The 27,724-nt window shown below is 46.5% G+C and overlaps 1 protein-coding gene across 1 annotated transcript; it reads left to right on the forward strand.

Annotated features, from left to right (window-relative positions):
* Positions 1–16,218: 16,218 nt before the first annotated feature.
* LOC121271817 (achaete-scute homolog 1-like) lies at positions 16,219–22,148 on the forward strand. Its single transcript, XM_041178108.1, has 2 exons — positions 16,219–16,781; positions 21,651–22,148. Exon 1 carries the CDS (start codon positions 16,304–16,306, stop codon positions 16,775–16,777), a length of 474 nt encoding a protein of 157 aa, XP_041034042.1. The 5' UTR covers positions 16,219–16,303; the 3' UTR covers positions 16,778–16,781; positions 21,651–22,148.
* The last annotated feature ends 5,576 nt before the right edge of the window (positions 22,149–27,724 follow it).

The raw sequence follows: 27,724 nt of genomic DNA on the forward strand, positions 1-27,724 counted from the left end.
TACTGAGCAGCTTGCATTACCAGGCACTAACCAAGGAAAACCTCACCGTGGAATCGAGTCCCAAAGTGACACGAAGCTATTAGCTGCAGCTAGTGTTATCAAGCTCAGTTGCAAGGACTTTGCTCTGTTGAAGTTGCTTGGCAGCTGTGTGTTTGTGTGTGTGTGTGTGTGTGTGTGTGTGTGCGCGCCTGTGTGCCTGTGTTTGTGTGTGCGCATGTGTGTGTGCATGCTTGTGTGTGCGTATGTGTGTGTCTGTGTGTGTGTGCGTCTGTGTGTATGTGTGTGTGTGCGTATGTGTGTATGCGCGTGCTTGTGCATCTGTGCGTGTGTGCATGTGCGTGTGTGTGTGTATGCGTGTGTGTACGCGTCTGTGTGCTTCTGTGTGTGTGTGTGTATGTGTGTGTGTGCATGTCTGTGTGTGTGTGTGTGTATGTGTGTGTGCATGTCTGTGTGCGTGTGTGCGTGTGTCTGTGTTTGTGTGTGTGCATGTGTGTGCATGTGTATGTGCATGTGTGTGTGTATGCGTGTGTGTGTGCGTTTGCGCGCGTGTGTGCATATATGTGTACGCGTGTGTCTGTGTGTGTGTGCGTGTGCATCCGTGTGTGTGTTTGTGTACGTGTCGTGGGGAGGGAGGGAGGGGCTAGGTGAGAGCAGAGGTGACTTCAGTGTAGTTGCCAACAGAAAATTAGTATATAGAGTTCACAGGACAGAAATTATAATGGAAGATGAGAGGTTGCACAGGAAATCAATGGATTAGACAAGTCTAGAGATAATAAAGGCAATAGTGAAAGCAATATCCGTTATCAGACACAATGGCCGGGATTTTCCATGCCTGCTGGCGATGGGCGTGATTGGTGGCGTGAGCGGACAATATGGCAAGAAAGCCAAAAATCGGCTACACTACATCATCAAGCCAGCTTGCGATCATCCACTCAGCCTGTCGATGGTGGGCTGTGTTTCTCACCATTGGTCATCAAGAACCTCATTGTAATACATTTGCATATCTAGATATCATTATATCCCACATCAGTGGGAAAACACGCTGATGTGTTTCACAAAAGCAGATATAAGGCGTGCACTTGTCGGGCTGCACTTCACTCAGGACATCAAGGTGTGTTTGCCGACCTTGCTTCAGGAGCACTCGCAGCCATCAGTGCCAGGCTTCACACACAGCACCCACATCACTTTTAGCGGGGGCTCAAGGGCAGGTCTCTACCTACCAGATCAACCATATGTGGATGGCTTTTCAATGCCTGCAGGGCTAGGGTTTGCTTGGGGAAGGGGGAGAAGTGGCCTCAAGGCAAAGGAAGAGGCTGCAGAATGAGGGCTGTACTGGGGAAGGAGGGTTACCCAGGGTGCATGTGGGGGCACATATGGATCTGTACAAGTGGCCTCAAGATGGTGAGGGCTGAGGAGGCAGCCTCCAGAGGAGATGAGGCCATGGGGATGTGAGGGTGTGTGTGTGAGAGAGTGAGTGGTGATGTCCCTTGAGCTGGCAGTGAGTGAGATGCCAGTGAGTGTGTGATGGTTTTGAGTGTGTGAGTTTAGGGTGATGAGGTGGTTGTCTTACCCTGGCTGGGCAGATTAGATCATTCATCCTCTATCTGCATTGGATGGCCAAACTCTCCTGCGCAGCATTGGCACTGACCACCACTGCCATCGCTCACCAAGCCGGAGTGGTAATGTAGCTCCCCCTCCTGCGGCCAGAGCAGGGGTGTGGGACATCACATTGGGTCTCCACGGCATCCAAAAGGCACTCGAGGGCTGCAGTCTTATCGCCTTTTGGGGCCATGACTTCTTTGCTGCAGTCCTGGGCTGGAAGCACTGAGCCCGGCTGTATTTTAAAGGTTTGTGGCACCTGGCATGATGAAACGGTGAGGTGACAGCGTGGCGCATGAATTCGATCCCGCCCGCCATCGAAATGGCGTGTATCCTGGGAATGCATAATTAATGTGGCGGGTTTGGGACGATACAGAGTGAAACTGTTGTTCTTCCCACCCGCTACCGCACTTAGTGCAAATCTGTGACGATTCCGCCCAGTGACTTCTGGTAGTCCATGTACACTAAAACATTGGTGCAGCTTTTCAATAGTTGCACATGATGTCGGTGATCTCACTTCAATCACATCCACCCACTTGGAACGCGTTGATGATCAATAAAAACATGGTACCTAAAAATGGACCTACATAGTCTACATGTAGCCTAGACCAGGGTCTACCAGGCCACTCCACGGATGCAGTGGGGCTGAAACGGACAACTTCTACCGTTGCTGATACTGGACACAGTGTTTAACCACTTTTCTATATCACTGTCTATACCCGGCCACCAGATATAACTTCGGGTGCAAGCATCCTCATTTCAAAATGCCTGGGTGCGCACTGTGAGGGCTCTGTCAAGAGGGGTTCTCATCCTTGCGAAGGGACGACGACTCTAGCTCGCCACAACAAGATTCCTTCTTGACAAATTAATTCACTTGTTTCACGGGCATGGAATGGTTTTAACTCTTCAGAAACTTGTGCATTCGGCCATCCTTGCAATACTTGTTCTCGGATTCTTGATAAAATTGGAGCCCAGTTTGTCCAATTCTTCATCTAATTCACACAGACTGGTGAGGAGTCCAGGAAATTCAATACAAGTACAACCTCTTGTGGCACTGGAGCGTGTGTAATGCTATCTGACAAAGGAAGACGACTGAGGGCGTCTGCATTTGTTATATGCACAGCCAGATGGTGCATAAAGGTGCACCCGCACACCGACAAAATCAAAGCCCATCTTTGACTTCTGGAAGAGGCTATCGGCAGAATTGCCTTACCTTCACTAAATAAACCCACTGGTGGTTTGTGATCTGACGTTATGGTGAAATGTCAACCATGCAGATATTGATAGAATTTCTTTACTCCAAATATTACGGAAAAGCTTTCTTTTTCAAGTTGTGAGTAACCTTTCCCGGCTGCAGCGAGGGTTCTGGGAACGTATCCTGTTGGCCTTTCGGATTTGATTTCTGTCTTTCCTTCTTGTGTTTTCCGCAGAGCTTGGTCTCATCCTTCATTTTAATTTCACAGTCGGCCAAATTTCTCTCTGGCGAAATCTTGCTTCACTGCAGGGGCTCAGTTACCCATTTGCATCTTGGAAAGTTCCATGACTTCTCCCTCTAACACCTCTTTTGTCTCAATCAACTGATTCTTCCGTTCTTCATTCTCTTTTTTTTTGTATCTTTTGGCTTCCTCTTGGAACATTGAACATTGTTGGTTTTTCCCTTCCAAACATTTCTTCACTTGGTTCAGAGTGGCACTGCATTCGTTTTGCTTCTTTCATTGATTTTTCCGTGGAACTAACTCTGACCTGGGGGATTATTGCATCCTGCGAAGGTTCTCTTATCTAATTCCAAAAGACACCATCATATTCCGTTATCAACTCAGGATTTCTTCCTGTTGTAACTTGAAAAATTCCTGACCAGTTGAACTTTACTTCTTTCAACTAATCGGGCTCAGAAGGTCCTTCACCTGTTATAACAAATACTGGCAGTTGTGCTGTCAGTTGCCTGTACAGGTACAGAGGTGATACCTTTCACCTGTATTGCCTCTCCAGTGTATGTCTTTAGCTGAGCCATGGTTTGCTCCAGATTCAGTGGCTGGGTACCTCCACTAAGGTATTTAAAAATGTGTTCTCCCACCACTGTTGTCGATGTTCCTGTGTCAAGCTCCATAACTAGATGCTTCTCATTTACTTGAAGGGTAACAGTGGTCAGTTCAGATTTCGCTGCATCGAAAGTGTATACGGAATAGATGTCAGTTTCAGCAGCTTCTGGTTCACTAATATCGAGCTTCAGTCATCTCAGCCTGCTGTCTGGTTGGCTGTCCTGATTTCACCCTGCATTGCTTTATAACCTGCCCTTTTTTTGTGACAGTGGTGGCATTCTGCCTCTTTAAATCTGCAGGTTTCCAGTACATGATTACCCCCACATCAGTAACACTTTAATTTCTGAATTACTGGTGAGATGCTTCCTGTATTTCATTTTTGCTTTTCGAGTGGGAGGGAACATATCCCGCTTCGGGGTTAACTTCCTGCTTTTCGCGCCACCCCAGGCAGTAGGTTCCCGCCCTAACTGAAGAATGGTGCCATGTTGCACGCTCTGCAAAGCCTGCGACCCCGCCCCCCTCTGCACTCTCCATTGCTAGCGCTATTTCCATGGGCGCGCTTCAGGTTTATGTCAACTTCTGCAAGTAAACAGCGCTGAATAGAGTCGTTGTGTGTGCTGCAAGCCAACAATTTCGCAACATCATTGAGAGCATCTCTGAAGTTGCAGTATTCAGTTAACTGTTTAACTTCACGATATACATTGCAATTGACTCACCAAGGCTCTCTGGAGTTGAATTTGAATCTTTGCATGATCACCGATGGCTCAGGCTGAAAATGTGCCTTCACGAGATCTACTAGCTCGTTAAAAGATCTGGAATTTGATGCGTTTGTGCGGCCATCAAGTTATGGATGAGGTTATATGTCTTACTCCCGCAGACACTTTGGAGAATTGCTTTCTGTTTCTCCTCCACTGTTATTTCGTTCGCCACAAAGTAGAAACCTATTCACTCGATGCACTGACTACAGTCTTCCATGGGCGAGTCACACTGATTGATTCTGCTGAAGAGCAGCATGACTGGTGAGTATACCTTTCTTCCTTCCCTTAAAAATCAAAATACTCACATTCACGAGGCGAGGTGCAACTTTGGAGCTATTTATCCTCATCGCCAATTATAATAAACTTGGTGTACCAGGCAGGTTTCTTGTTAGAAACAGTAAACTTTATTCACAGAGCTCCTGATGAAGCTACATACTTGGACCAAGACCATGACTTTGCCTCTAAGATTACCCGCACTTAAGGCTGATTCGTCTGTACAGTCACATAATCCCCAAAACAGTATGAAAGGTTTTTACTTACAATCACTGCACCCAAGAATATCCCAACCAATTGGTGTCTAGAAATTATGCAAAAAGAGCTTCACATTGTCAGATGGGGATTATAGAGTCTCTTACAGTACAAGGTGAGTTAAAGAAAGTATCAGAACCTGAGGTACATAATACAGGGTATTACCGTGTATCGTATATTATGGAATGGGTTAGGTTATATAAACAGTTATAAAACAACCACAGGATGTCCCAAAGTGCTTCACAGCCAATGAAGTATTTCTGAAGTATACTCACTGCTGTAATTTTGGAACAACAGGAGCCAATTAGCGCACAAACAGCAATGTGATAATGACCAGATAATCTGTCTTTCAGTGATGTTGGTTGAGTGATAAATATTGACAAGGCACCGGGGGTGGGGGTGGGGGGCGGGGGTGGGGTGGGGTGGGGGGGGTGGTGGGGGGGGGCGGGGGGTCGGTGGGCGGGAATAGCCCTACTCTTCTTCAAAGTAGCGCCGCTATGAGATCTTTTAAATCGACCTGAGAGGGCAGAAGGGGCATCGGTTCAATGTCTCATCTGGAAAACTGCACCTCTGACAGTGTAGCACCCCCTCCAGTACTGCACTGAAAGTGTTAGCCTGAATTTTGTGTTTAAGTCCATGGGGCAGGATGTCATGACAATGTGACTCAGGGGCAGGAGTGCTACCTATTAAAAACCATGGTTGACACACAAACGTTATTCTACAGATTTAAAGCATTTATTGTGGGTGAAGAGGCAGGGCATTTAAATGACAAAATGCAAGTCAGAAACTGTTATTAATCACTGATAGTCCAGGCACAGCTATGTAGGATGAGTTGTACAGTTTGGGTATACAGGGTCTATGCAGGAATACTGAAGTATCAGTTGCAGTATCGGCTGCAGGTAACTGAGAGAGCATTCACACTCACGACACTGGTCAACAATTCCTCTCTTAAACTTAATCTCCTTCACAATCCAGACGAATGTGGTTTGCAAGCCACTTATGAACTCGGCTGGCTCCTGACTGAAGAAACTTGCAAAACACAGAGAGAGAGAGAGAGAGACGCCTTAGAATTTGGGGCGGGGCCATTAATCTTTCACAACAAAAGCTTGCATTCTTATAACGCCTTTAACGTAGCGTTATCACAACAGGGTCGCCAAGCAAAGTATGATAACTGGGGGCAGGTAAGGAGATATTGGGACAGGTACTTGGTCAAAGCGACAGATTTGAACGACAAAAGAGAGGATGAGGTAGCGATGGAATTCTAGAGCTTAGGGCTCAGGAAGCCAATGGTGGAGCAATAAAATCAGGGAGGTGCAAATGGCCAGAATTGGAGGAGTGCAGAGATCTTGAGTGTCATGGAGACTGTTGGAGGTTACCGAGATGGGGGGGTGTGATGGGGTGCATGGAGGGATTTGAACACAAGAATGAAAAATTTAAAAACTGAACTGTTACCAGACCAGGAGCCAGTGTAGGTTAGTGAGAACAGAAAAGATGGGTGAGCAGGACTTGCGTACTGGACGAGTTCAAGATATGGGGGGGGCTGGTGCAAGGTTGGAGGCCGGCCAAGAGTGAACTGGAATAGTCAAGCCTAAATTAAACTTACAAAGGGCCTGGTGGAGATTTTCCCCTCTTTTGCCTGGCTGGAAGTAGAATCCTCTGTCCCTCCACACAAAATGTAGGGTCCTTAACAAATCAGTTCCACACAGACGCCATGTGATGTCCCTTTCAGTCCCCATCGCCTGGACCCATACAGCCAGAAGCAGAATAGGCAAAACTTTTCCTCAGGAAGCCATTTCCAGGGGAAACTAACAAGAGAAGAAATTGATAATACTCTTTGTCAGTCGAGCTCTAATTCTTAGCATTTAAGCTACTGCATAAATAGTGATAAATCTTTAGCATAAAATGTTAATGCACCTAATTTTAATACTGTTTTACTAACTTATCTCAAATAACATTGATTGGTACACGGTTATTCTTTCACCTCTGAACGTTGGGTCAAATCCGACCCAGAACGAGGGTGGATGACCTCTTTCTGGTGGAGGCTAAACAGCAAGGCAGTTAAACTCTATTCAATCTCTGCAAAGGGGCAATTGCATCCCAGAGGGTCAGGGCTAAGTAGGCCATTGGTGGGAGGGAGGGTGGATGCAGAACAGGCAGGTGCGCATTGTTAGACATCGCTGAGGTTGATAAAAACAAAAAAACTGCGGATGCTGGAAATCCAAAACAAAAACAGAATTACCTGGAAAAACTCAGCAGGTCTGGCAGCATCGGCGGAGAAGAAAAGAGTTGACGTTTCGAGTCCTCATGACCCTTCGACAGAACTTGAGGGAGTCCAAGGACTCACTCAAGTTCTGTCGAAGGGTCATGAGGACTCGAAACGTCAACTCTTTTCTTCTCCGCCGATGCTGCCAGACCTGCTGAGTTTTTCCAGGTAATTCTGTTTTTGTTATTGCTGAGGTTGACGTGGATTCCAGATCAGTCCACATCTATGAGATGGAGGTCTGCCCCACTCTGACTGCAAGTTGGGTGGACCCACGTGAAATGAGTTGAGATGCCCCCTGTGCTGACTCCGGTGGACTCAAGCTGAAAGCAATAAATAAAAAGTAAATAGATTTAGCATAAGCCACACGAGAAGAAAATCTTACTTTACCTGCCTGCAGAGGCAACAAACGTAGCCCAGTATGGTCTGAGCTCCAGCAGGACTGGCAGTGTACACACTTGCAGAGATGAAGATACTTAGTGGAGTAGGCATGCTTTTATAGCAATGGCAAGGGGCATTAGCACTTGACTGGAGGGAGGGAAAACACAGATGCGACCCTTATCCACCAGACAAAGAGGGGATATTAACCAGCTCACGATTGAATGCCATGGTTTGAGAGGAAAGCCGCAAAGCTGGAAGACAGAGTGACTCTTCAAGCATGGCAGTGGTTGGATTTTGTTATTGAAATAGCAGTGATGCTAACTGCACTCACCATTACTTGTGTGGAAATCACACGGCAAATGCCAGTGCGGCTAAACATGGAAATCAGGAAGTTGCAGTCCGAGATGTTCTGGTCCTCCACAAGCAGTGTGATGGTGACATCTCACTGAGAGACTCACCGTTCAGATACTTGCACAGAACACCGGGAGGGATAGCTAGCACTGGAATAGGGAATAGTAAGTTAATAGTTAGGGTCAGAGTAAGGAAGAAAGTAATATAGTCTAAATCAGGGTTACTGTGCATGTACATGAATGCATGGAATGTGGCAAATAAGATTGATGAGTTAAAGGTGCAGATTACCCTGTGTAAATATAATGTTGTGGCGATAACGGAGACCTGGCTCAAAGAAGGGCAAGGCAAAGAAGGGATCCAAAATGTTAACTCTGTTTCTTTCTCCACAAATGCTGCCAGACCTGCTGAGTTTTTCCAGCATTTTCTGTTTTTATTTCAGATTTCCAGCTTCTGCAGTATTTTGTTTTTATGAAAGAAGATCAGGATTGGGTATTAAATATTCCTGGGTACAAGGTGTTCAGAAAATATAGGAAAGGAAGAAAAGGGGAGGAATGGTGGTATTGATTAAGGAGAGCATTGCAATTCTGGAGAAGGAGGATGTCCCAGAGGGGTCAAGGACAAAATCTATTTGGCTAAAGCTAAGGAACAAAAGAGGTGCAATTGCATTTCTTGTGTAGACTCTAGACCACCAACTAGGGGGAAGGATGGAGGGGACCAACTTTGCAAGGAAATTACAGAGAGGTGCAAAAATTATAGGGTAATTATAATGGAGGACTTAAATTAACCTAATATAGGCTGGGATAGTGGCAGTCTAAAGGACAGAGAAGGGCAAGAGTCCCTAAAGTGTGTTCAAGAAAATTTTCTATATCAGTATGTTTCTAGTCCAATGAGTAGGCACTGCTTAGACCTGGTTCATGGGAATGAGATGGGTCAAGTGGATTAAATGTCAGTAGGAGAATATCTAAGTGATCATTGTAACATAAGGTTTGGGATGACTAAGAAAAAGGACAATGGACAATCCAGAGTAAAAATAACTGGGGGAAAGTCAGCTTCAGTAGGGTAAGAATGGACCTGGGCTGAATAAACTGGAGTCAAAGGTTGGCAGGAAAACTGGGAGCTGAACAAGGGGCTACCTTCAAAGAAGAGGTGGTTGGGACACAGTCAAGGTATATTTCCTCAGAAGGGAAAGGTCGGGCAAACCAATCCAGAGCTCCCTGGGTGACAAAGAAAAAGAGATTAAGATAAAGAAAAAAAACTGTGCTTATGACAGATAACAGATAAAAAAATGCAACTGAAAACTAGGCTGAATATACAAGGTTCAGAGGGGAGGTGAAAAAGCAAATAAGAGGAGCAAAGAGGGAACATGATAAGAGACTGGCAGCTAACATAAGAGGGAATCCCAAACTCTTCCACAGGCATAGCGCAGTGCAGACAGGTCAACGACAGTCTGAAACCTCAAGCTATGGAACATGGTCACACTGATGTTTGCTGATAATTCATTCTGAAGCCAGATGGTGAAGTAGGAAACCAGGCACCCGCCTTTCACTTAATCCAAGATTTACTTACAGAATGCAACATTACAAATTTCTGCCTCCTCCCTAACCAACACCGGTGTACCAGGAGTCTCTCTTTATATTCTTTTAGAGAAATCAATTAAACAAATAAACAAATGATCAAGCCCTTCTAAAAGGGACTTTATATTATTGCAACACAATCAAAAAAGAAACTTTAACAGAAACTTATTAAATTAAAATGGCAAGTCTCTCTTTACAGTCTTTTCAGCAATCCGATAAACAAATGAACAAATAATCAAATGACCAACCCCTGAAAGGACATTGTAACAAAAGCTTGAAAGAAAACTTATCAAAATTAAATTAAAATGTTGTTTTGGGGGCTGATGATGCACTGCAGTCCCTGTGGTGCCAACTGATCGCAGAAGGCCTTAAGTGTATGGTGGATACCCTGTGCTTCCTCTCCATGGACATCTGGGCATTGACATAACCATGGAAGAGAGGCAGGCAATCGGGATGGGCAAAAAGGAAGCATCTCTGACTGTGCAGTACTCCCTCAGTACCATCGACTAAGACTGTGAATTCTTGTTTCTGGAACTTGAATAGACAACCTACTGGCTCAGTGCTGAGCGTGCAACCACAGTTAACAGGGATAATTCATCATGCAGCTGTAACCCTATAGTACTGCAGTGGGAGTGTGTTTAAGTACTGGGGTAAGACTTAAACCCACAACTTTCTGGCTTAGAAGCAAGAATGCAACAAACTGAGCCACAGCTGACAAGTCTCACTTTATACACTTTTGAATATACAAGTTGAACAAATGGACTAATATAAACATTCTCCAGTTGACAGCCCCTTGGGGCACTTTAACAAAGATTAAAAACAAAGGAAGCTTGTAAAATATTAAAACACTGGCTGCAACCTTGCGCAACCTATATAAACATAGAACGTGGACTCCTCAAGGCAAATCTCTCTTTGCACTGTGAGTACCAAATGCACAAAACTAACTAAATAACTAAAGAACCACCCCTTAAAGAGGCACTGTAAAATAAAACTTTAACGTAAGCTTGATAAATTAAATTAAAATGTCATTGTGGTGGGGGGGAGGAGGTGATGCATTCCAACCCCTGTGGAGCTCACCGTTCGTGGAAGGCCTCAAACGTACTGGTGGACACTGTGTTCTCCTTCTCCAGGGGTACTTGGGAGGCGGATGTAGCCGTGGAAGAGGGGCAGACAGCTGGGCCGAATGACCCCCCCCCCCTCCATGTCCTCCTTGGCCAGGCCCAGGAGCTTTATGAGGAGGTCCTCTGCCCTGCCTGCCTCCCTCCACACCGGGTGGCCAAAGATGGGGACTGTGGGGCTGAAGCGCAAGCAAAGCCTGAGGAGCAGGCCCCCTTCAAACCATCAAATAGGGGCTGCAACCTTGCGCGACCTATATAAACAGGGAACGCAGACCCCTCAAGGCAAGCCTCTCTTTATATGCCCTTTTGAAAAAAAACGTAAATCAGTAAAATAAAAACTAATGAACGGGGGTGACAGCCACTGCATGAGGCACTGTAACAAAAATAAAACTTCAAAAGGAAACAGCCATCTAAATTAAAATGGCGTTCCCAGGGCTGACAATGTACTCCAGCCCCCACGGTGTCCGCCATTTATGGAAGGCCTCAGGCATACCAGTGGACACCACATGCTCCCTTTCCAACACCACCCAGCTGTGAACATAGCCGCAGTCGAGGGGCAGACAGTTGGGTCAGACGCCCCCCCACCTCCTCGGCTGCCCCCTGCCTGGACCTGTTGACGGCTACCTTGGCCAGGCCCAGGAGCAGGCTCTCCTTCCTCCCCACACCCACTCCCACTCCACACCACACCAGGTGAAATTTCTCTTTATGTTCTTTTAATAGTGAGACAAAATCACTTGTCATCGTTACTGAGACTAGCTTTATATCCCAGGTTTATTAATTGAATTTAAGTTCTGTCAGCTACGTTGGAGATTTGAACCCATGACCCCAGGGCAATAGCCTAGGCCTGTGGATGACTAATTCAGTGACTTTATCCCTCCCCCCGCCCCCCCGTGACTCCCTTCCTGGCATTGCACACATGTAATCTGGGCCCTGGTCCTCAGGCGGGTGTTGTTCCGCCAGCAGCCATCGCCTCCCTGATGGCGCTGCCGTTCGAAAGAGCAAATTTTGCCGGACACCTTAAATCAGTGCCCTCTGGTTCTCAATCCTTCCGCCAATGGGAACGATCTCGCCCTATCTACCCTGTCCCGACCTCTCATGATTTTGAAAACTGAAAAATAAGAGGAAATGGGAACTGGGCAGGTGCATGAAATTAAGATTATTGCTCTCAAGTGGAGGGCAAACACTAAGTCGGATCGGTCAGGCTTGAGGCCCATTTCGTCGTTGTAGTTTCTGTGCTTCTTCAGAGGTAAAGAGAAGATCTCTTTAGTTCTTAAACACTAGAGGTGCAATCGTCCCAGAATTGTATTAAGTGCGGTAGCGGGTGGGGAAAAAGGACGTTTTACCCTCTGGCTGCAGTGGCCAGATTTTGCGCCGTATGATCCCAGTCCCTCCTCATTAATCATGCATTACTGGGAAACACATCGTCTCGCTGGCGGGGCAGCCTCCGATTCGCCCGCCAAACCATCACCTCACCGCTTCCTCTTGCTGGGCACCATAATTAAAGTGTAGCCGTGCACACACCACTCAGTAACTCCAGCCCAGGACTGCTGCACAGAGGACATTGCCTCGAAAGGCAAGAAGACTGTGCCTCCCCGCCCCCCCCACCCCCCCAATTCAGTGATGCATCCCTGGGACGTCTTCTGCCCCCACTCTGGCCGCAGGGAGGTCCATCAATATCACTCCCAGCTTGGGAGGTGGTGGCAGGGGTGGTCAGTGCCAAAGCTGCACAAAAGCGGTTCACCATCCAGTGCAGAAAGAGGATGAACGATCTCGTCCATGCAGCCAGGGTAAGGCAACCATCTCATCACTCTAGATTTACACACTCACAAGCCCATCACATATTCACTGGCATCTCACTCAAGGGACATCACCACTCACTCTCTCATGCACACCCTCACATCTCTTTCTTGCCTCATTTTCTCTGGAAACTGCCTCCTCAACCCTCACCCTCTTGCACAGATCAACATGTGTTCCCACACACGCCCTGGGATACCTCCCTTCCGCAGCAATGCCCTAGCCCTACAGCCTCTTCCCTTTCCTGAGGCTACTTCTCCCCCTTCGCCAAGCAAGCCATAGCTCTACAGCCATCGAATAGCCACCACTGCCTTATGGTTGGTCTCATAAGTAGAGACCTGCTCGTGAGCCCCCTTGAAACTGATGTGGCGCTGCCTGTGAGGCCTGGCGCTGATGGCCACTGGTGCTGCCCGAAGCAAGGTGGGCAAACAAGCCTCAAAGTCCCGAGAGAAGTGCAGCTCGCCAAGTGCACTTCACTGCTGATCAGCCATCCAGTCAAGCCAGAAAAGTCTTGGGCAGCAACAAGCAGTCTTGTTCTGGGTCTTTGGTTTTCCACAGCTGAGTTAGAGGTCATGTGGTATGCCTTTACTAAAGCTACAGCAGTTTGCCTTGGGTAATACTACTGGATGTTTATAGTTAAACATCTGTAAGGGAGTGTTGCTTGGAAGGTGTTTAGTCAGACCAAGTAGGGAGTCTTTTGGGGGTATTTTTTGTAAGACTAATTTTTCACTGTGCGAATGTAATCGTGTGTGTTTAAGTTTTGTCTTATTCTTGTTAATAAAACTTTTATTTTTAATTTTTAAAATCCCAAAAGTGTTACTGTACTTCTTGCTTCTGAGACCAGTATGTCTTCATCTCATTTTCAGAATACAAAAAAAAGGGGTAAGGCCCATAAGCCAAGTTTCTCCCTGGGGTTTGATTTGCGCAGCAGTTAACACCGGCTGTGGTCATAACAATGTGCAGATACGTTACAATGAAGTTCCCGATTTGTGGTGGCAGGAACCATGGCCATTGACGGGCAGCGCAGACATTTGCAAACTAGTTTCAAGATGTCGTGAAACTGATTTTTGGCCTTCCCGTCATATGGTCCACTCACGCCCACCATCTCGCCTGACGCCAGCGGGCACAGAAAATTCCGCCCAAAGTCTTTTATATTAACGGTAAGATTTTGTGTTGCGGAAGGAAGCTGAAAGTGAGCCTTCCATTAGATCTATCACCTGAGGATGAAATTTGTTTGTAATCTTAATGGGTGATGTACAAACACATACGATTGAACAAACCACACCGACTATTTAAATCTACATGAGAAAAGATAGAACTTGCATTTCTATAGCACCTTTCATGACCTAAGGGCATCCCAAACCACTTGACAGCTGATGAAGTACTCTTGAAGTGTAATGACCATGGTACTGTAAGAACTGTGCTAACCGAGCTGCACACAGCAGGATCCCGCAAATGGCAATGTGAAAAATGACATGGTCATCTGCGTTTAGTGATGTTGGTTGAGGGATAAATATTGGCCAGGGAGCCTGGGAGAGCTCCCCTGCTCTTCTTCGAAATGGTGCCATGGAATCCTTTACCTTTACCCTGAGAGGGCAGATGGGGCCTCTCACAGAATCACAGAGCAGAAGAGGCCCCTCGGCCCATCGAATCTGCACCGACATGTGAGAAACACCTGACCTACCAACCTAATCCCATTTACCAGCACTTGGCCCATAGCCTTGAATGTTATGATGTGCCGAGTGCTCATCCAGGTACTTTTTAAAGGATGTGAGGCAACCCGCCTCCACCACCCTCCCAGGCAGCGCATTCCAGACCGTCATCACCCTCTGGGTACAAAAGTTTTTCCTCACATCCCCCCTAAACCTCCTGCCCCTCACCTTGAACTTATGCCCCCTCGTGACTGACCCTGCAACTAAGGGGAACAGCTGCTCCCTATCCACCCTGTCCATGCCCCTCATAATCTTGTCCACCTCGATCAGGTCGCCCCTCAGTCTTCTCTGCTCCAACGAAAACAACGCAAGTCTATCCAACCTCTCTTCATAACTTAAATGTTTCATCCCAGGCAACAGCCTGGTGAATCTTCTCTGCACCCCCTCCAGTGCAATCCCATCCTCCCTATAATGTGGCGACCTCTTTGACATTCCATCTGAAAGGCAGCGTCTCCGTTAGTGCAGCGCACCCTTAGTGCCACACTGGACCTCAGCCTAGTTTTCAACACTTTACAGTGAGGCTTTAATCCACAGCTTTCTGACTCACAGGCAAGATTGAGCCACAGCTGAATATATACGTTATGTGAGGGCTTGACTGGATTCAATACCCCTCTGACAAACTAGGGAGTAACTTGTGTGTCTGAGAAGATTCTTAACAATTTCCCATCGCTCAAGCATTCAAATGAACCACTTTGGACACCAGGTCAGCAAACTCGTCTGCTTCTTCGATTTCAGCAAATAACAAAACAACTTAAAGACTGAGGATGTGTCTCAACACCTTGAGTTAACCACAACCTCAGTTAACATATCACTTTGATCTCCCACAATAGCAACCCTCTGTTTGGTTTGACAAATTAGTTATAATTATAATGGGCAGCTCTTGGAGCCCAGTTCAGAATCATCTAAATTAGGACCCAGATGATGTGCATCGGAGAGAGACCTTGATCCTTCTTATGTCTGATCTCATTTTAAGTTCGGAGATGAAGAAATAGCGTCTAAACACATTTCCATTAAACAGTGAGGAGCGTTACTCCGTCCATCTGAATTGCACATGAACCCAAATCACTGGAGTTAAGGAAGAGCAAACCTCTGACTCTCTAAAAACATTCCTGGCCTGGAGCTAAGGTATCCTGGTTTGAACCCTACTCCAGGCTCTGGATTCTGGGTCGATATCCATTAGGATACTTGTGGCTGATTCTCTTCCTCCTAATCATCCGGGGTTGTGGGAGCCCGTTAGTCCCTCCCAGTGTTTAGGATTAACCCCGCTATCAGCTAGGCTAAAGATAGGCCTGGTCCTAAGGAAGGGTGTTCCTGTCAGATTGTTAATCCGCTTGTGAAACCTTCCTTGCTTTACACTGTTGGGTGTGGCATGTGTGCATGTTCCAATGCCACATTAACTATAAAAGAGCTCCTTGCATTTATATAGTGTAACCACAGAACAGCTCATGTAGTGCACAGCAAGCTCCCACAAACATAACTGATGTAGGTTGAGGGATGAATACTGGCCAGGAACCCCGGCAGCTGTAAGATCTATACCTACCTGAGAGGACAGAGGGGAGCTCAGCTTGATGTCTCATCTGAAAGATGGCACCTTCAACAGTGCAGCACCTCCATCAGTCTGAATCTTAAGTTCGTGTCTCTGGAGTGGAGCCGCCCACGTGGGTGGTGGAGGCAGAGACGATCAATGATTTCATTGGAAATTGGATGGGCACTTGAGAGAAATGAACTTGAAGGGCTATAGGGACAGAGCAGGGGAATGGGACTGACTAGGTTGCTCTACAGAGAGCCAGCACAGACTTAAGGAGCCGAATGGCCTCCTTCTGCGCCATAATGACTCTAAGACTTGAGCCCATGACCTTCTGACTCAAAGAAGAGAGCATTTCCAATTGAACTACGGCTGACGATTATAGGTAGAGGGAAAGTAGGCAAGGTGAGGGTTAACAACAGGCTTGTGACTGGAAAGAGGAAGTTTCTCATGAAGTGAGTTGTGTCTGACAGGGTTTGGAGAGAGCGAAAGGGAGCGTGAGAGAAAGCTGAATGGGATGGGCAGGTCAGGACTGGCTGATTGGAGGGTGTGGATCCAGTCGACAAACCAGCTCTCTCACTCCAGGAAGAGCTCGGCTGCGTGGCATAGCGCTCGGCAAGGATCCCACTGCCAGCAGTGTGGCATATCTGAGGCACCACAAGGCATGGAGATCCCGCACGTGCAGTGTGTCACCCTGGCGCTGGAGACGGACACCTCGGGTGGCCGGAAGAGGAGGGTGTGCCCGCCCGCTTGCCCACCACCACGGCGACGGCCATACCAGGCTCCCGGCGGGCTGTCCACTACCAGCTTGCGGCGTAACGAGCGGGAGAGGAACCGGGTCCGGCTGGTCAACCTGGGTTTCGCCAACCTGCAGCGGCACGTGCCCCAGCGCGGGCCGGGCAAGAGGATGAGCAAAGTGGACACCCTGCGGTCAGCGGTCGAGTACATCCAGATGCTGGAGGTCCTGCTGAAGGAACAGAGCTCAGGGGACTCCCAACTGTGCCCCAACTCAGCGACAGGCAGAGGATCCATCTCCGACTCCCCCCTCTCTTCTTACTCATCCGAGGACACCTCTCACGACTCCATCTACTCTGAGCAGGAATTCATGGCTTACAAGGACTGGCTGGTGATTGAGTGAACAGGTGAGTTCCATCTCAATTACACCCTCCTACCGCAGGTTCTTTGATAAAGAGATGCAGGGTATAGACCCATTACTCTAGGTCTCTCTCTGAAGGCTGTAGGGTCTAGAAGAGGGATGTGATTAACAAAGAAATTTTGATCAGGAAGAACTTGCATTTATATAGCGTCTTTCACAACTTTGTGACTTTTCAAAGTGCCTTACAGCCATTGAAACACATTTTGAAGTGTAGTCACAAATGCAGCGGTCAATTTGCACACAGCGAGCTCCCACAAACAGCAATGTAATAATGACAGGTAATCTGTTTTAATGATGCTTGTTGAGGGATAAATATTGACCAGGACACCAGGGGGGGAACTCACCCGCTCATTGTTGAAGTAGCACTGTTTGCTCTTTTACATCAGCCCGAGACGCGGCTGGGTTCTCATTAAAGCTGAGACTTCTGGCAGTGTGGGTCTCCCCAAGTACTGCCCTGGGAGTGACAGCCTGGAACCTGACCTCAAGTCTCAGGAGTGGGGCCTTAAACTTTCTGACTCAGAGGCGAGGGTGCTACTCACCAGGCCACGGCTAACACAGAAAATGGCCTGTGGTGATCTGCTGGATAAGGGAAGACTGGGGAAGATGAGGATGTCAGTAACTTTGTTGTCCTTTGGAAGAGTGAGTTAGAATCGGAGGCGGTAGGTGTGTTAAGTTTTGATTTAGACACATTTTGTTGCCAAGCATGACAAATAAAAGTCTGACCTTCCAAAAGAGGAGCTGCTCCTGTGAGGGGAGGTAGGCCAGAGATTCAGGCTTTTTGGTCTCTCTCCCTGACCCAGGCTACCTGATTGTGATTTCCCTGTTGGGAACAAGCTATCACGAATGATGCCCGAGGTTAAGAGGTTGAACACAATGCAAAGTGAAACTATTTTCTCCGGTAGAGTCTAGAACAGGGAAAACATAACCTTAAAATTAGAGCCAGGCTGTTTAGGGGTTGATGTCAGGAAGCACATCTTCACACAAAGAGTATTGGACGGAGTGCTGCAATGTTGGAAGTGCCATCTTTCAGATAAGACATCGAATCAAAGTTCCATCTCAGGTGGATGTAAAAGATTCCATGCCCTCTGTTTGAGGAAGAGCAGGGGAGCTCTCCCCAGTGTCCCAGACAGTGTTTAGACAATGGTTTAGACACCATCGTGTTAAACATATATGACCAGTACTGTCCCTGAACACTGACCCCATCAGTCAGTTCTTATGTGTGTTGTACCATGAGTTAACGTTGGTGTAACAAAACGCACAGAGGAACTTTCAGTGGCAGATCGTTCAGTGTCTACTCAGGAACAGCACTGCCAATAGCTTGATTGAAATACACATGCTGGAACTAGTGCAGAGATGAGTTAAGCTCCATGTGCAATTGGAGAGGCAGGGGAAGGCAAAGGGAATGAAGGGCAGGGAAATTTAATGGGGAGGAGGGAATCGAGAGCAAAGGCTGGCAGCAGAGCGAGAGAACCCCTATTTGGGTCTGTTGTAAACTCATTGATAAAGATTGATCACTGTGATTAATCAGTAATTTTTATCATTGTATCATGTGACTACCAGGAAGGTGGAAGGTGAACTAGATGAATCTTTGTTGTTCCTTGTCCAGTGCCTCCTATGTTCCCCTACACATTGTGACTGGGTTCAGTAGACAGAAGAGGCACTGGCTCAGGTCCTCGGGGTTGTCAATCCAGCGCTCACAATAGGGATGGAACCAATAGTCACGAGCAGCCTGGAGAATCGAAGGCAGAATCTGGAGATTTGCTCTCTTTTTAACAGACTGTTATTTATACGCTCCATGTTGGCACTGCTTGCCATTGCCTCCTAAAGTAACCCGACTCCCCTTCCCCACTTATTCCACCGTTTGTCACCCAGTCAGGGGCACGATAGGGCTCACAGTTGCCCTGCATGGCTGAACCTCAAAACGGTGAGCCTCTTGAGCGTCCCCAATTTAAATTGTGGCACTATTGGTGGCCGTGGCTTCAGCTGCCTGGGCCCCAAGTTCTGGAATATCCAACCTCCAACTCTCTGCCTCTCGACCTCAATTTCATCCTTTAAAATAATCCTTAAAACCTACCAGAGAGTCAAGTACCCAAGGTATCTATCTAATTCGCTTTTGATACAAACTCTCTTGACCAATGTATGAGTGCAGTGATGTGTTCAGGATGTGGGTTTATTTTGAAAGGTTAAAAGCCAAGGGTTGTCAGGAACTATCAACAGGCTTGTGGTGGAATATTCATTTGGGAGTCTCACTATTCTGGACTCCATTCAAATTCATTAGTTTTGGATTCTAGGAGCTGGTTTGTGGCTTTGGATTGGTGCCAATCAATTAGAAAAATTCTTTCCTGTGATTTTGAGGAACCTCCGACAAGTTTCTAGAAGCAATGTGCACATATTCTCAATTTTTACACTTGCACAACTATTCTTGTGAATGAAAACAAAAAAACTGTGGATGCTGGAAATCCAAAACAAAAACAGAATTACCTGGAAAAACTCAGCAGGTCTGGCAGCATCGGCGGAGAAGAAAAGAGTTGACGTTTCGAGTCCTCATGAGCCTTCAACAGAACTGAGTGAATGTTAGGAGAGGGGTGAAATATAAGCTTATATTTCACCCCTCTCCTAACATTCACTCAGTTCTGTTGAAGGCTCATGAGGACTCGAAACGTCAACTCTTTTCTTCTCCGCCGATGCTGTCAGACCTGCTGAGTTTTTCCAGGTAATTCTGTTTTTATTCTTGTGAATGGGTGGGTGTAGTTGTCATGGTAACACAAGAAGTGCAAGTGAATCTGGAAGCTCTTGAGAGCACGATTAAGCAGCAACAACTTTGCGTTCATGTAGCACCTTCAGTAGTAAGATGTGCTTCACAGGAGTGTTAACAGGCAAAAATCTGACACACAGCCATTCTAAAAGGAGACATTGTGACAGGCGACCAAAAGCTTGATCAAAGAGGTAAGTTTTAAGGATTATTTTAAAGGATGAAATTGAGGTAGAGAGGCAGAGAGTTGGAGGTTGGATATTCCAGAACTTGGGGCCCAGGCAGCTGAAGGCACAGCCACCAATGGTGCAACAATTTAAATTGGGGAGGCTCAAGAGGCCAGAATTGGAGGAGCGCAGAGATCACAGAAATCACAGAATCACACAGTGCAGAAGAGGCCCTTCGGCCCATCGAGTCTGCACCGACACGTGACAAACACCTGACCTACCTACCTAATCACATTTACCAGCACTTGGCCCATAGCCTTGAATGTTATGATGTGCCAAGTGCTCATCCAGGTGCTTTTTCAAGGATGTGAGGCAGTCCACCTCCACCACCCTCCCAGGCAGCGCATTCCAGACCGTCACCACCCTCTGGGTAAAAAGGTTTTTCCTCACATCCCCCCTAAACCTCCTGCCCCTCACCTTGAACTTATGTCCCCTTGTGACTGACCCTTCAACTAAGGGGAACAGCTGCTCCCTATCCACCCTGTCCATGCCCCTCATAATCTTGTACACCTCGATCAGGTCGCCCCTCAGTCTTCTCTGCTCCAACGAAAACAACCCAAGTCTATTGAACCTCTCTTCATAACTTAAATGTTTCATCCCAGGCAACATCCTGGTGAATCTGCTCTGCAGCCCCTCCAGTGATCTTGGCAGGTTGTGGGGTGGGGGGTGATTAAAGGGAGGGGCGAGGCTATGGAGGAATTTGAAAACAAGGATGAGAATTTTAAAATCAAGGCCTTGCTTGACCAACAGCCAATGTAGATTAGTGAACATGGGGATGATAGGGCAATTGGGATCGGTATGAGTTAAGGCATGGGCAACAGAGTTTTGGATGACCTCAAGTTTAGGGAGGGTAGGATGTGAGAGACACCCAGGAGTGTGTTGGAATGGTCAAGCCTGGAGATGAAGACAATGAATGAGTGTTTCAGCAGCACGTGCTGAGCCAGGGATGAAGCTGGGCAATGTCAATGAGGTGGAAAGAGGTGGTCTGAGGGATGTGACTAAAAGAAAGATCAGGAAGTCCCAAAATGAAATGCAGTCAGCAACCTGCGCACGATCTGTGAGTGGCTGCCATCTGAAAGTACTTGCATAGGCCCCTCATCTCTCCTTGGCCTTGGACGCCACCACCCACCATCCCCAATCCAATCCTTCTGCAAAACTCTGAAATGCCTACCTCAGGAGAGATGATGGTTTTGTGGTAATATCACTGGACTGAGAATTGAATTCAATAAATAAAATCTGGAATTGAAAGCTAGTCTCAGTAATGGTGATCGTGAAACTGTCGATTGGTGTAAAATCCATCTGGTTCACTAATGTCCTTTAGGGAAGGAAATCTGCCAGTCTTACCCAGTCTGGGCTATGTGTGACTCCTGACCCACAGCAACATGGTTGACTCCTAACTGCCCTCTGATATGGCCCCAGCAAGCCACTCAGTTCAAGGGCAATTAAGGATGGGCAACAAATTCTGGCCTTGCCAGCGACACCCACATCCCAGGAAAGTGTAAAGAAAATAGGAAGTTAGTCACCCACATCCAGGGTCCCAGCACAAATGGAGGAAATGGTAACAGAGGTCTAGTAGAGAAGCTTCTCACCGCTACCCTCTCTGACACGCTGAGCAATTGATGCAGCGTGGGGTTGGTGAGGGTTGGCGTGGCGAGGCCTAGGCCACGATTTCAATGCAAATATAAGGAAGGCCAAAGGAACCCTTTCTGCTTAACCCAACGGGAGTCCGGCTTTAAGGGATAAGAGGGAGAAAGGATTTAGACATGACTGGGGGGGTGGGTGGGTGGTGGGAGTGGGGAGGGGATGTGGGTGGAAGTTGGTGGGGAGAGTAAAGAGAAACAAAACCAAACTAATTTATGCTTTTTTTTATTTGCAGGAGTTTGTGTTATTTGGTCCAAAGATTTCTTCAGAGGCAGTGGCTGCCCTGTTACTTTCCCCCATTTTTTTCTGCATGCTGACAAAACTCTCCTCTACACAGAGACTGTGGTCGAAAAGAATGGGACTTTGATATCTCAGACAGTTTCTATCTCAGAACTATGAATGGCACAATTAGCCTGCTCCTCTCCGGGGCTCCCAGGATGCTTCGGATGTTATTTATGTTATACATACTGTAAATGTTGAAGTTTTGTTAAGGTAACTTGGCGGGCTGGAGTAATCCTCATAAGCAGGAAGGGGTTACACTCTGGTAATTTGGGGAGATGGTGGGATAGTGATAATGTTGCTAGACTAGTAGTCCCAAGGACCAAGCCAATTCTTTGGGGACATGGGTCCAAATCCCACCACGGCAGCTGGTGGAATTTAAATTCAATTAATGAATCTGGAATATAAAACTATTCTCGGTAGTGGTGGCCATGAAACCATCACCGACAGTTGTAAAAACCCATCTGGTTCACTAATGTCCTTTAGAGAAGGGAATCTGTCATCCTTACCTGGTCTGGCCTGCTTGTGATTCCAGACCCACAGCAATGTGGGTGACCCTTAACTGCCCCCTGAAATGGCCTAGTAAGCCACTCAGTTCAAGGGCAATTAGGGATGGGCAACAAATGCTGGACTTGCCAGCAATGCCCATGTCCTATGAAAGAATAAACAAAAATTTGAGGGCCACAAAGCATCACCTCGAGACTCAATGGCCAATGACACTTTGCTGTGGTATTCCTGGCTCTATGGGGCTCTTCCTCCCTTTCTATTGTAGGCAACTGCAAACAGCATGCCACTCTCTGAGGCAGTCACATTACATACATATCGTTTCTCCGAAACGCCAAGGAGTTTGTCTTACAGTCACTGTGCGTTGAGAAGATACACGTATCTGCAAGGTCACCTCCTCGAGAGACCACTTGTTTGAGAGACTGTTGCTCTGTCATCTCACTTGTACCTGAAGACAACGGAAACACACAACCCATGAGCACAGAGGACTTGAGACACCTGTTCACAAAGAAAGAATTTATAGTTAGTTAGCATCTTCCCAAGTTCCAAAACACTTCCCATTCACTGACCACAATGAATTAAGGTGGCAGCTATTTCTTTACGCAGTGAGACTCCTCAAGGGCAACAACCAGTGTTTTGGGCAGTGCTGATTGAGGAAGTCTCTCAGCTCTTCTTCAAATATCCCCATGGAATCTTCATTATCCTAACCATTTTACTCCATTTAATAACCTCAACTGAATATTAAGTCTCCTCATACTACCTTGCTACCAGTTTTCTGGGGCAGATTCCACTGTCAGCCATGGCTTAGAGGATAAGACACAGCAGGCTGTTGGTTCAAATATGACTCCAGAGGCATGGACACAAATCAAGGCCGACACACCCAGTGCAGTAAAAGGGAGCACCGGATGGCCGGAGGTGCTGTCTTTCAGATGAGATGTTAAACCAAGGTCCTGCCTGCCTCCTTTGGTGCTTGTATAAGATCGAAGAAGATTTATCCTGAGCTCCATAACCAATATTTATTCCCCTGACCAATGTAAAACAGCCAACCTAGTGATTATCACATTGCTGTTTGTGGGAGCTTGCTGTGCGCAAATTGGCTGCTGCATATATTACAACAGTGACCACCACCTGGAAGTTCCCCTCCAAGCCACACACCATCCTGACTTGGAAATATATCACCATTCCTTCACTGTCACTGGGTCAAAATCCTGGAACTCCCTCCCTCCCCTACACCACATGGACTGCAGCGGTTCAAGAAGGCAGCTCACCACCACCTTCTCAAGGGCAATTATAGATAGGCAATAAATGCTGGCCCAGCCAGCGATGCCCATGTTCCATGAAAAGAATGAAAAAAACCTTCAAGTATTTCTTGGGCTGTAAAGTACTCTGGCACTTAAGATGCTAAATAAATGCAAAGTCCTTCTTCTGCAGATGATTACCAACTGAGGCTGCATGAGATTGAAAATGAACTGTTGCACTTTGAATAACTTACTTACCTGACAATTAGACAAGGTCTCTGATTAAATGGGACCATTCGAAGTGAGTGTGGAGTTGGGCCTGTCATGCCTTGGGTTTACTGTCCTGTAGCGTGACCTCTAGAAATAGGGTTAAAGGGACGAATATTCATTTCTGTCCAGGGGCTGGAGTCAGGAGCTGCTTGAGAGCCTCTCTGAGGAGCGTTTCAAAATTATGATGCTTGAGGTTTTGCACACACACAGAGCTCAGCACATCACCACGAGCAGTGAAGACCAGCACATAGAAAGAGGGGGGGGGGGGGGGGGGGGGGGGGGGGGGGGGGGGGATTGTGGGGTGGGGGGCGATGTAGGGAGACTGAGGAATCTCCACTTAAACCATACGGCCTACTTGATAGAACTAACACTGAATCCTCGACCCCATTCACAGTGAGTGGTTGTGATACTGGATTCATTAATCCTGAGGCCTGGACAAACAAGCCATGGATCATGAGCTCAGATCTCATAGAATTTGAATGCTGTTTACAAAAGTCTGGAAATAAGAAGACATGACCATCAACCTTATTGTAAAAGGCCAGCTGCTTCATTAATGTCCCTTTAGGGGAGGAAACCTTAACCCATCTAGGCTTATGTGACTTCAGTCCCACACCAAAGTGGCTGACCTCCATCTACCCCTCTGAAGTGGTCTAGTGAGCCACTCAGTTACCACCACTCACTTCTCAGGGCAGCCCAGGGACTGTCCTGCCTGTGGTGCCCGCATCCTGAGAATGAGTCACAAAAATAAATACGCAGCCTTTCAACTAGACCATGGAGATCAGCCCTGCTAGAGAACACGAGTAAAGAATCATATTGCCAAGTGTCCCGGGAATAATGGGCGAGGGTGGGTATGAAGGTGGGTGTGAGGTTCTGTTGTATGTGCTTTTGAACCCTGTAATATTGTTGCATGTTTGATTGTCCTCGGTTTCCTGCTCAGTGTACAAATGTAAAATGAAACAGTAAATACATTTTTATACCAAAGAAATAAGACTTTGCATCTTGTGTGTGAATGTATGCATGGTAGTGTGTTTTTGTGTGCATGTTACTGTGCCTATGGGTGTTTGTATATGTGTTTGTGTTTGTTAGTGTGTGTGTTGGTGTGTATGTGTTAGTGTGTGTTCATGTGCTTGAGTGTGTGTGTGTGTGTGTGTGTGTTAGTTTGTGTATTAGTGTGTGTTGTCATGTGTGTGTTAGTGTGTGTCTGTATGTTTAAGCATGTTTTAGTTTGTGTATTAATGGGTGTGTTAGTCTGTGTGCTTCTGCACTCCTACAACCTGGGAACATAACTTGGAGGGACCCTCCCAGTATTGAAGGGGTGCAGCACTATTGGGGATGCTGCCTTTAAACTGAGGCCCTGTCTACCCTCTCAGGTGGAGGTAAAAGATCCCACGGCCAGTATTTTGAAGAAAAGCAGGGGCATTCTCCCCGGTATCCTGGCAAATATTTATCCCTCATTCTGCATCCGCTGGTCATTATGGGAGCTGGCTGTGTTTAAATTGGCTGTCTATGTATCCTACATTACAACAGTGGTCACACTTCAAAAGTGCTTTGGAGTTGTCTGGGGCATCCTAAGATCATGAAGGGTGCTGGAGCTTCCTTTTTAAAAATTCTGTTCCTTGAAAGATTCAAATTGACAATAGGAGGGATGATATTTACTCAGGCACTCTGGTTCTGATTTAGGTGTGAACAGAATGTGGGAACATTGTAATACATTGAGCAAACAGGACATGGTGGATCCTCCCTTGAGCTAATAGGATCTTCTCCTCCTCTTTGACATCCTGAATGAAGCCATTATGCAGGTTGAGTGTCCTTTAGCTGTAAATCCAAAAACAGAACACATCCAAAAACCACACTTTTTCTGAACCTTATCGACCTTTAGCAGGGGAAGCCTAGTTATTTGTCTGCACTGTTTACTTTGTGACTTTTTGTGGTGAACATATCAAAAAGAAACTTATTTCAGGCCCTCTGTATTTATTACTCAGCGATACATCTTACTTTTCCAGCTATTCTATTTTCTTTAGGCTGGGCTTAGGCTGTTGTAATGCATGTTTTATATGCGGTATCAGAAAACCGAAATTATCTCAATCCAAAACGCAATCGGCCCCAAGGATTTCAGATTAAGGGTACTCTCAACCTATAGCTCCAAAAAGTGACTTAGGTGAAGGAAAAAATAGAGGGCTGTTTCTCAGTGTTTACTGAAGACACAGTTAAGCGGAACAGTTATGTAGATGGGGGCAGGAAGTTGGAAAGGGGTGCTGATAGATTAAGGGCAAAACTGTAGCAAATAGACTTTAATGGGGTTCATCAACATTAAATAAAGAAAGAAATTCAGATTATTTTCTAACTAGTCTGGAGCTAGGAACAGAGCACCCTGTACAGAAATGACTAAAACCTCATGGACAAGTACAAAAAAAAAATTAAAAAACTAATAGCACGCTGACCATTATCTTTGATTCACGTTTATTATCGCGAGGCTGACACTTCAGTGCGGCACTGAGGGAGTGCTGCACTGTCGGAGATGCCATTTTTCAGATGAGACATTAAACCTGTGGTAATAAAAACAGAAAATGCTGGAAAAACTCAGCAGGTCCGACAGCATTTGTGAAGAAGAGAAAACAGAGTTAACGTTTCGAATCCGTATGACTAAATTCTTCAGCTTTGAAGAAGAGCCATTCGGACTCGAAACATGAGCTCTGTTGCTCTCTCCCCAGACGCTGTCAGACCTGCTGCGATTTTCCAGCGTTTTCTGTTTTTATTTCAGATTTCCGGCATCCGCTTTTATATTAAACCTGTGACCCTGCCTGACCTCTCAGCTGTGTGTGTAAAAAAAAATCTCATGGTCACTCTTGCCAGGAAAATAAGGAGTTGTTCCCCATGTTCTGGCCAACATTCAACCCTCAACCAACTTTACCCAAACAGATTATTAGGGCTGTGAACCGAAGCTTACAAAAAAAAAATGCATTTTCGTGGAAGCGCTTCAAATTCGCACTGTTATTCGTTTCAAGAACAGATCACAATAAAAGATCAATGTTCCCATCTTCAAAAAGAGATGAGCATTTTATAGAAAATGTTGATATAAAATATGCAGGAACTGCGTGAAAACCCAGAGTGATTGGCTATCTCTCAGTCATCAATGCCAGCCCTACGGAGGTCAGTGCAGTGAACCCCGTCTCACAACCAGATATTGATATTGTGGGCAAACTCATACTGGATAAGATTGTTATAGCAATGGATCAGGCAATTTATGTAAAGTCCCGGGAGACCCATTGGTCTATATCTGGTCGATTATCCCACGGCTGTGGGATCTTGCTCTGTGAAAATTGACTGCTGTTTTAGTGACCACACTTCCCGTTTGAAGCGTTTTCAGGTGTCCTGAGAATGGGGACAGTTCCATCTAGGCGCAGGTTCTTTACTGCTCCATTTTGACTGTTGTCTTGTACAATTCGATTCTGAGTCAGTTGAATAACTTAACAGTCCTTGCCAATGTGTCTTACCTTCAGGGCAATTCATACTTCTGCAAACAAACTATTCCTTGCTGAATAGCTAAGTGCCTCACCCAGTTAACACCCACATGCTTCTCAGGAATGTTTAATACTGTTGGATAAACATGTGTCAGGGAAAACACTGGCAGTGCAACACAAGTGGATCTAATAACCAGTTAAGCACAATTCCTTTCTCAGTTGTTAAAGAGTCACCTTTGTGCAAGGAGCTCGCAAGCCCATGTACTGTGGCTTTTCTTTGGTGATGATACTGCCAAGAGTTGCCAGCACAGCGTCATCTTGTCAACCTATGACCCATCATCAGGTCAGGAGGTGAACTGTCCTTGCACTCAGCAGTCTCGCAAGAGACCAGTGCAGATTTGACAATGGGACCCGGGGTAGGGGATGAGTGGGGTGCTGTCTGATCTAACTCCCATTGGGAATTGGACCCCAGTGTGGAAAATATTAAATTGCCGCAAGAAAGCCTCCCGCACCCGCCATCTGAAATTGATGAAGAAAAATAAGACTTGCATTTGTGT

Source organism: Carcharodon carcharias, chromosome 31 (assembly GCF_017639515.1).
Source record: "Carcharodon carcharias isolate sCarCar2 chromosome 31, sCarCar2.pri, whole genome shotgun sequence".
Taxonomy (NCBI): Eukaryota; Metazoa; Chordata; class Chondrichthyes; order Lamniformes; family Lamnidae; genus Carcharodon; species Carcharodon carcharias.

Coding starts and splice junctions, on each gene's coding strand:
- LOC121271817 (XM_041178108.1), top strand. CDS start 16,304: ATGGAGATCCCGCACGTGCAGTGTGTCACCCTGGCGCTGGAGACGGAC.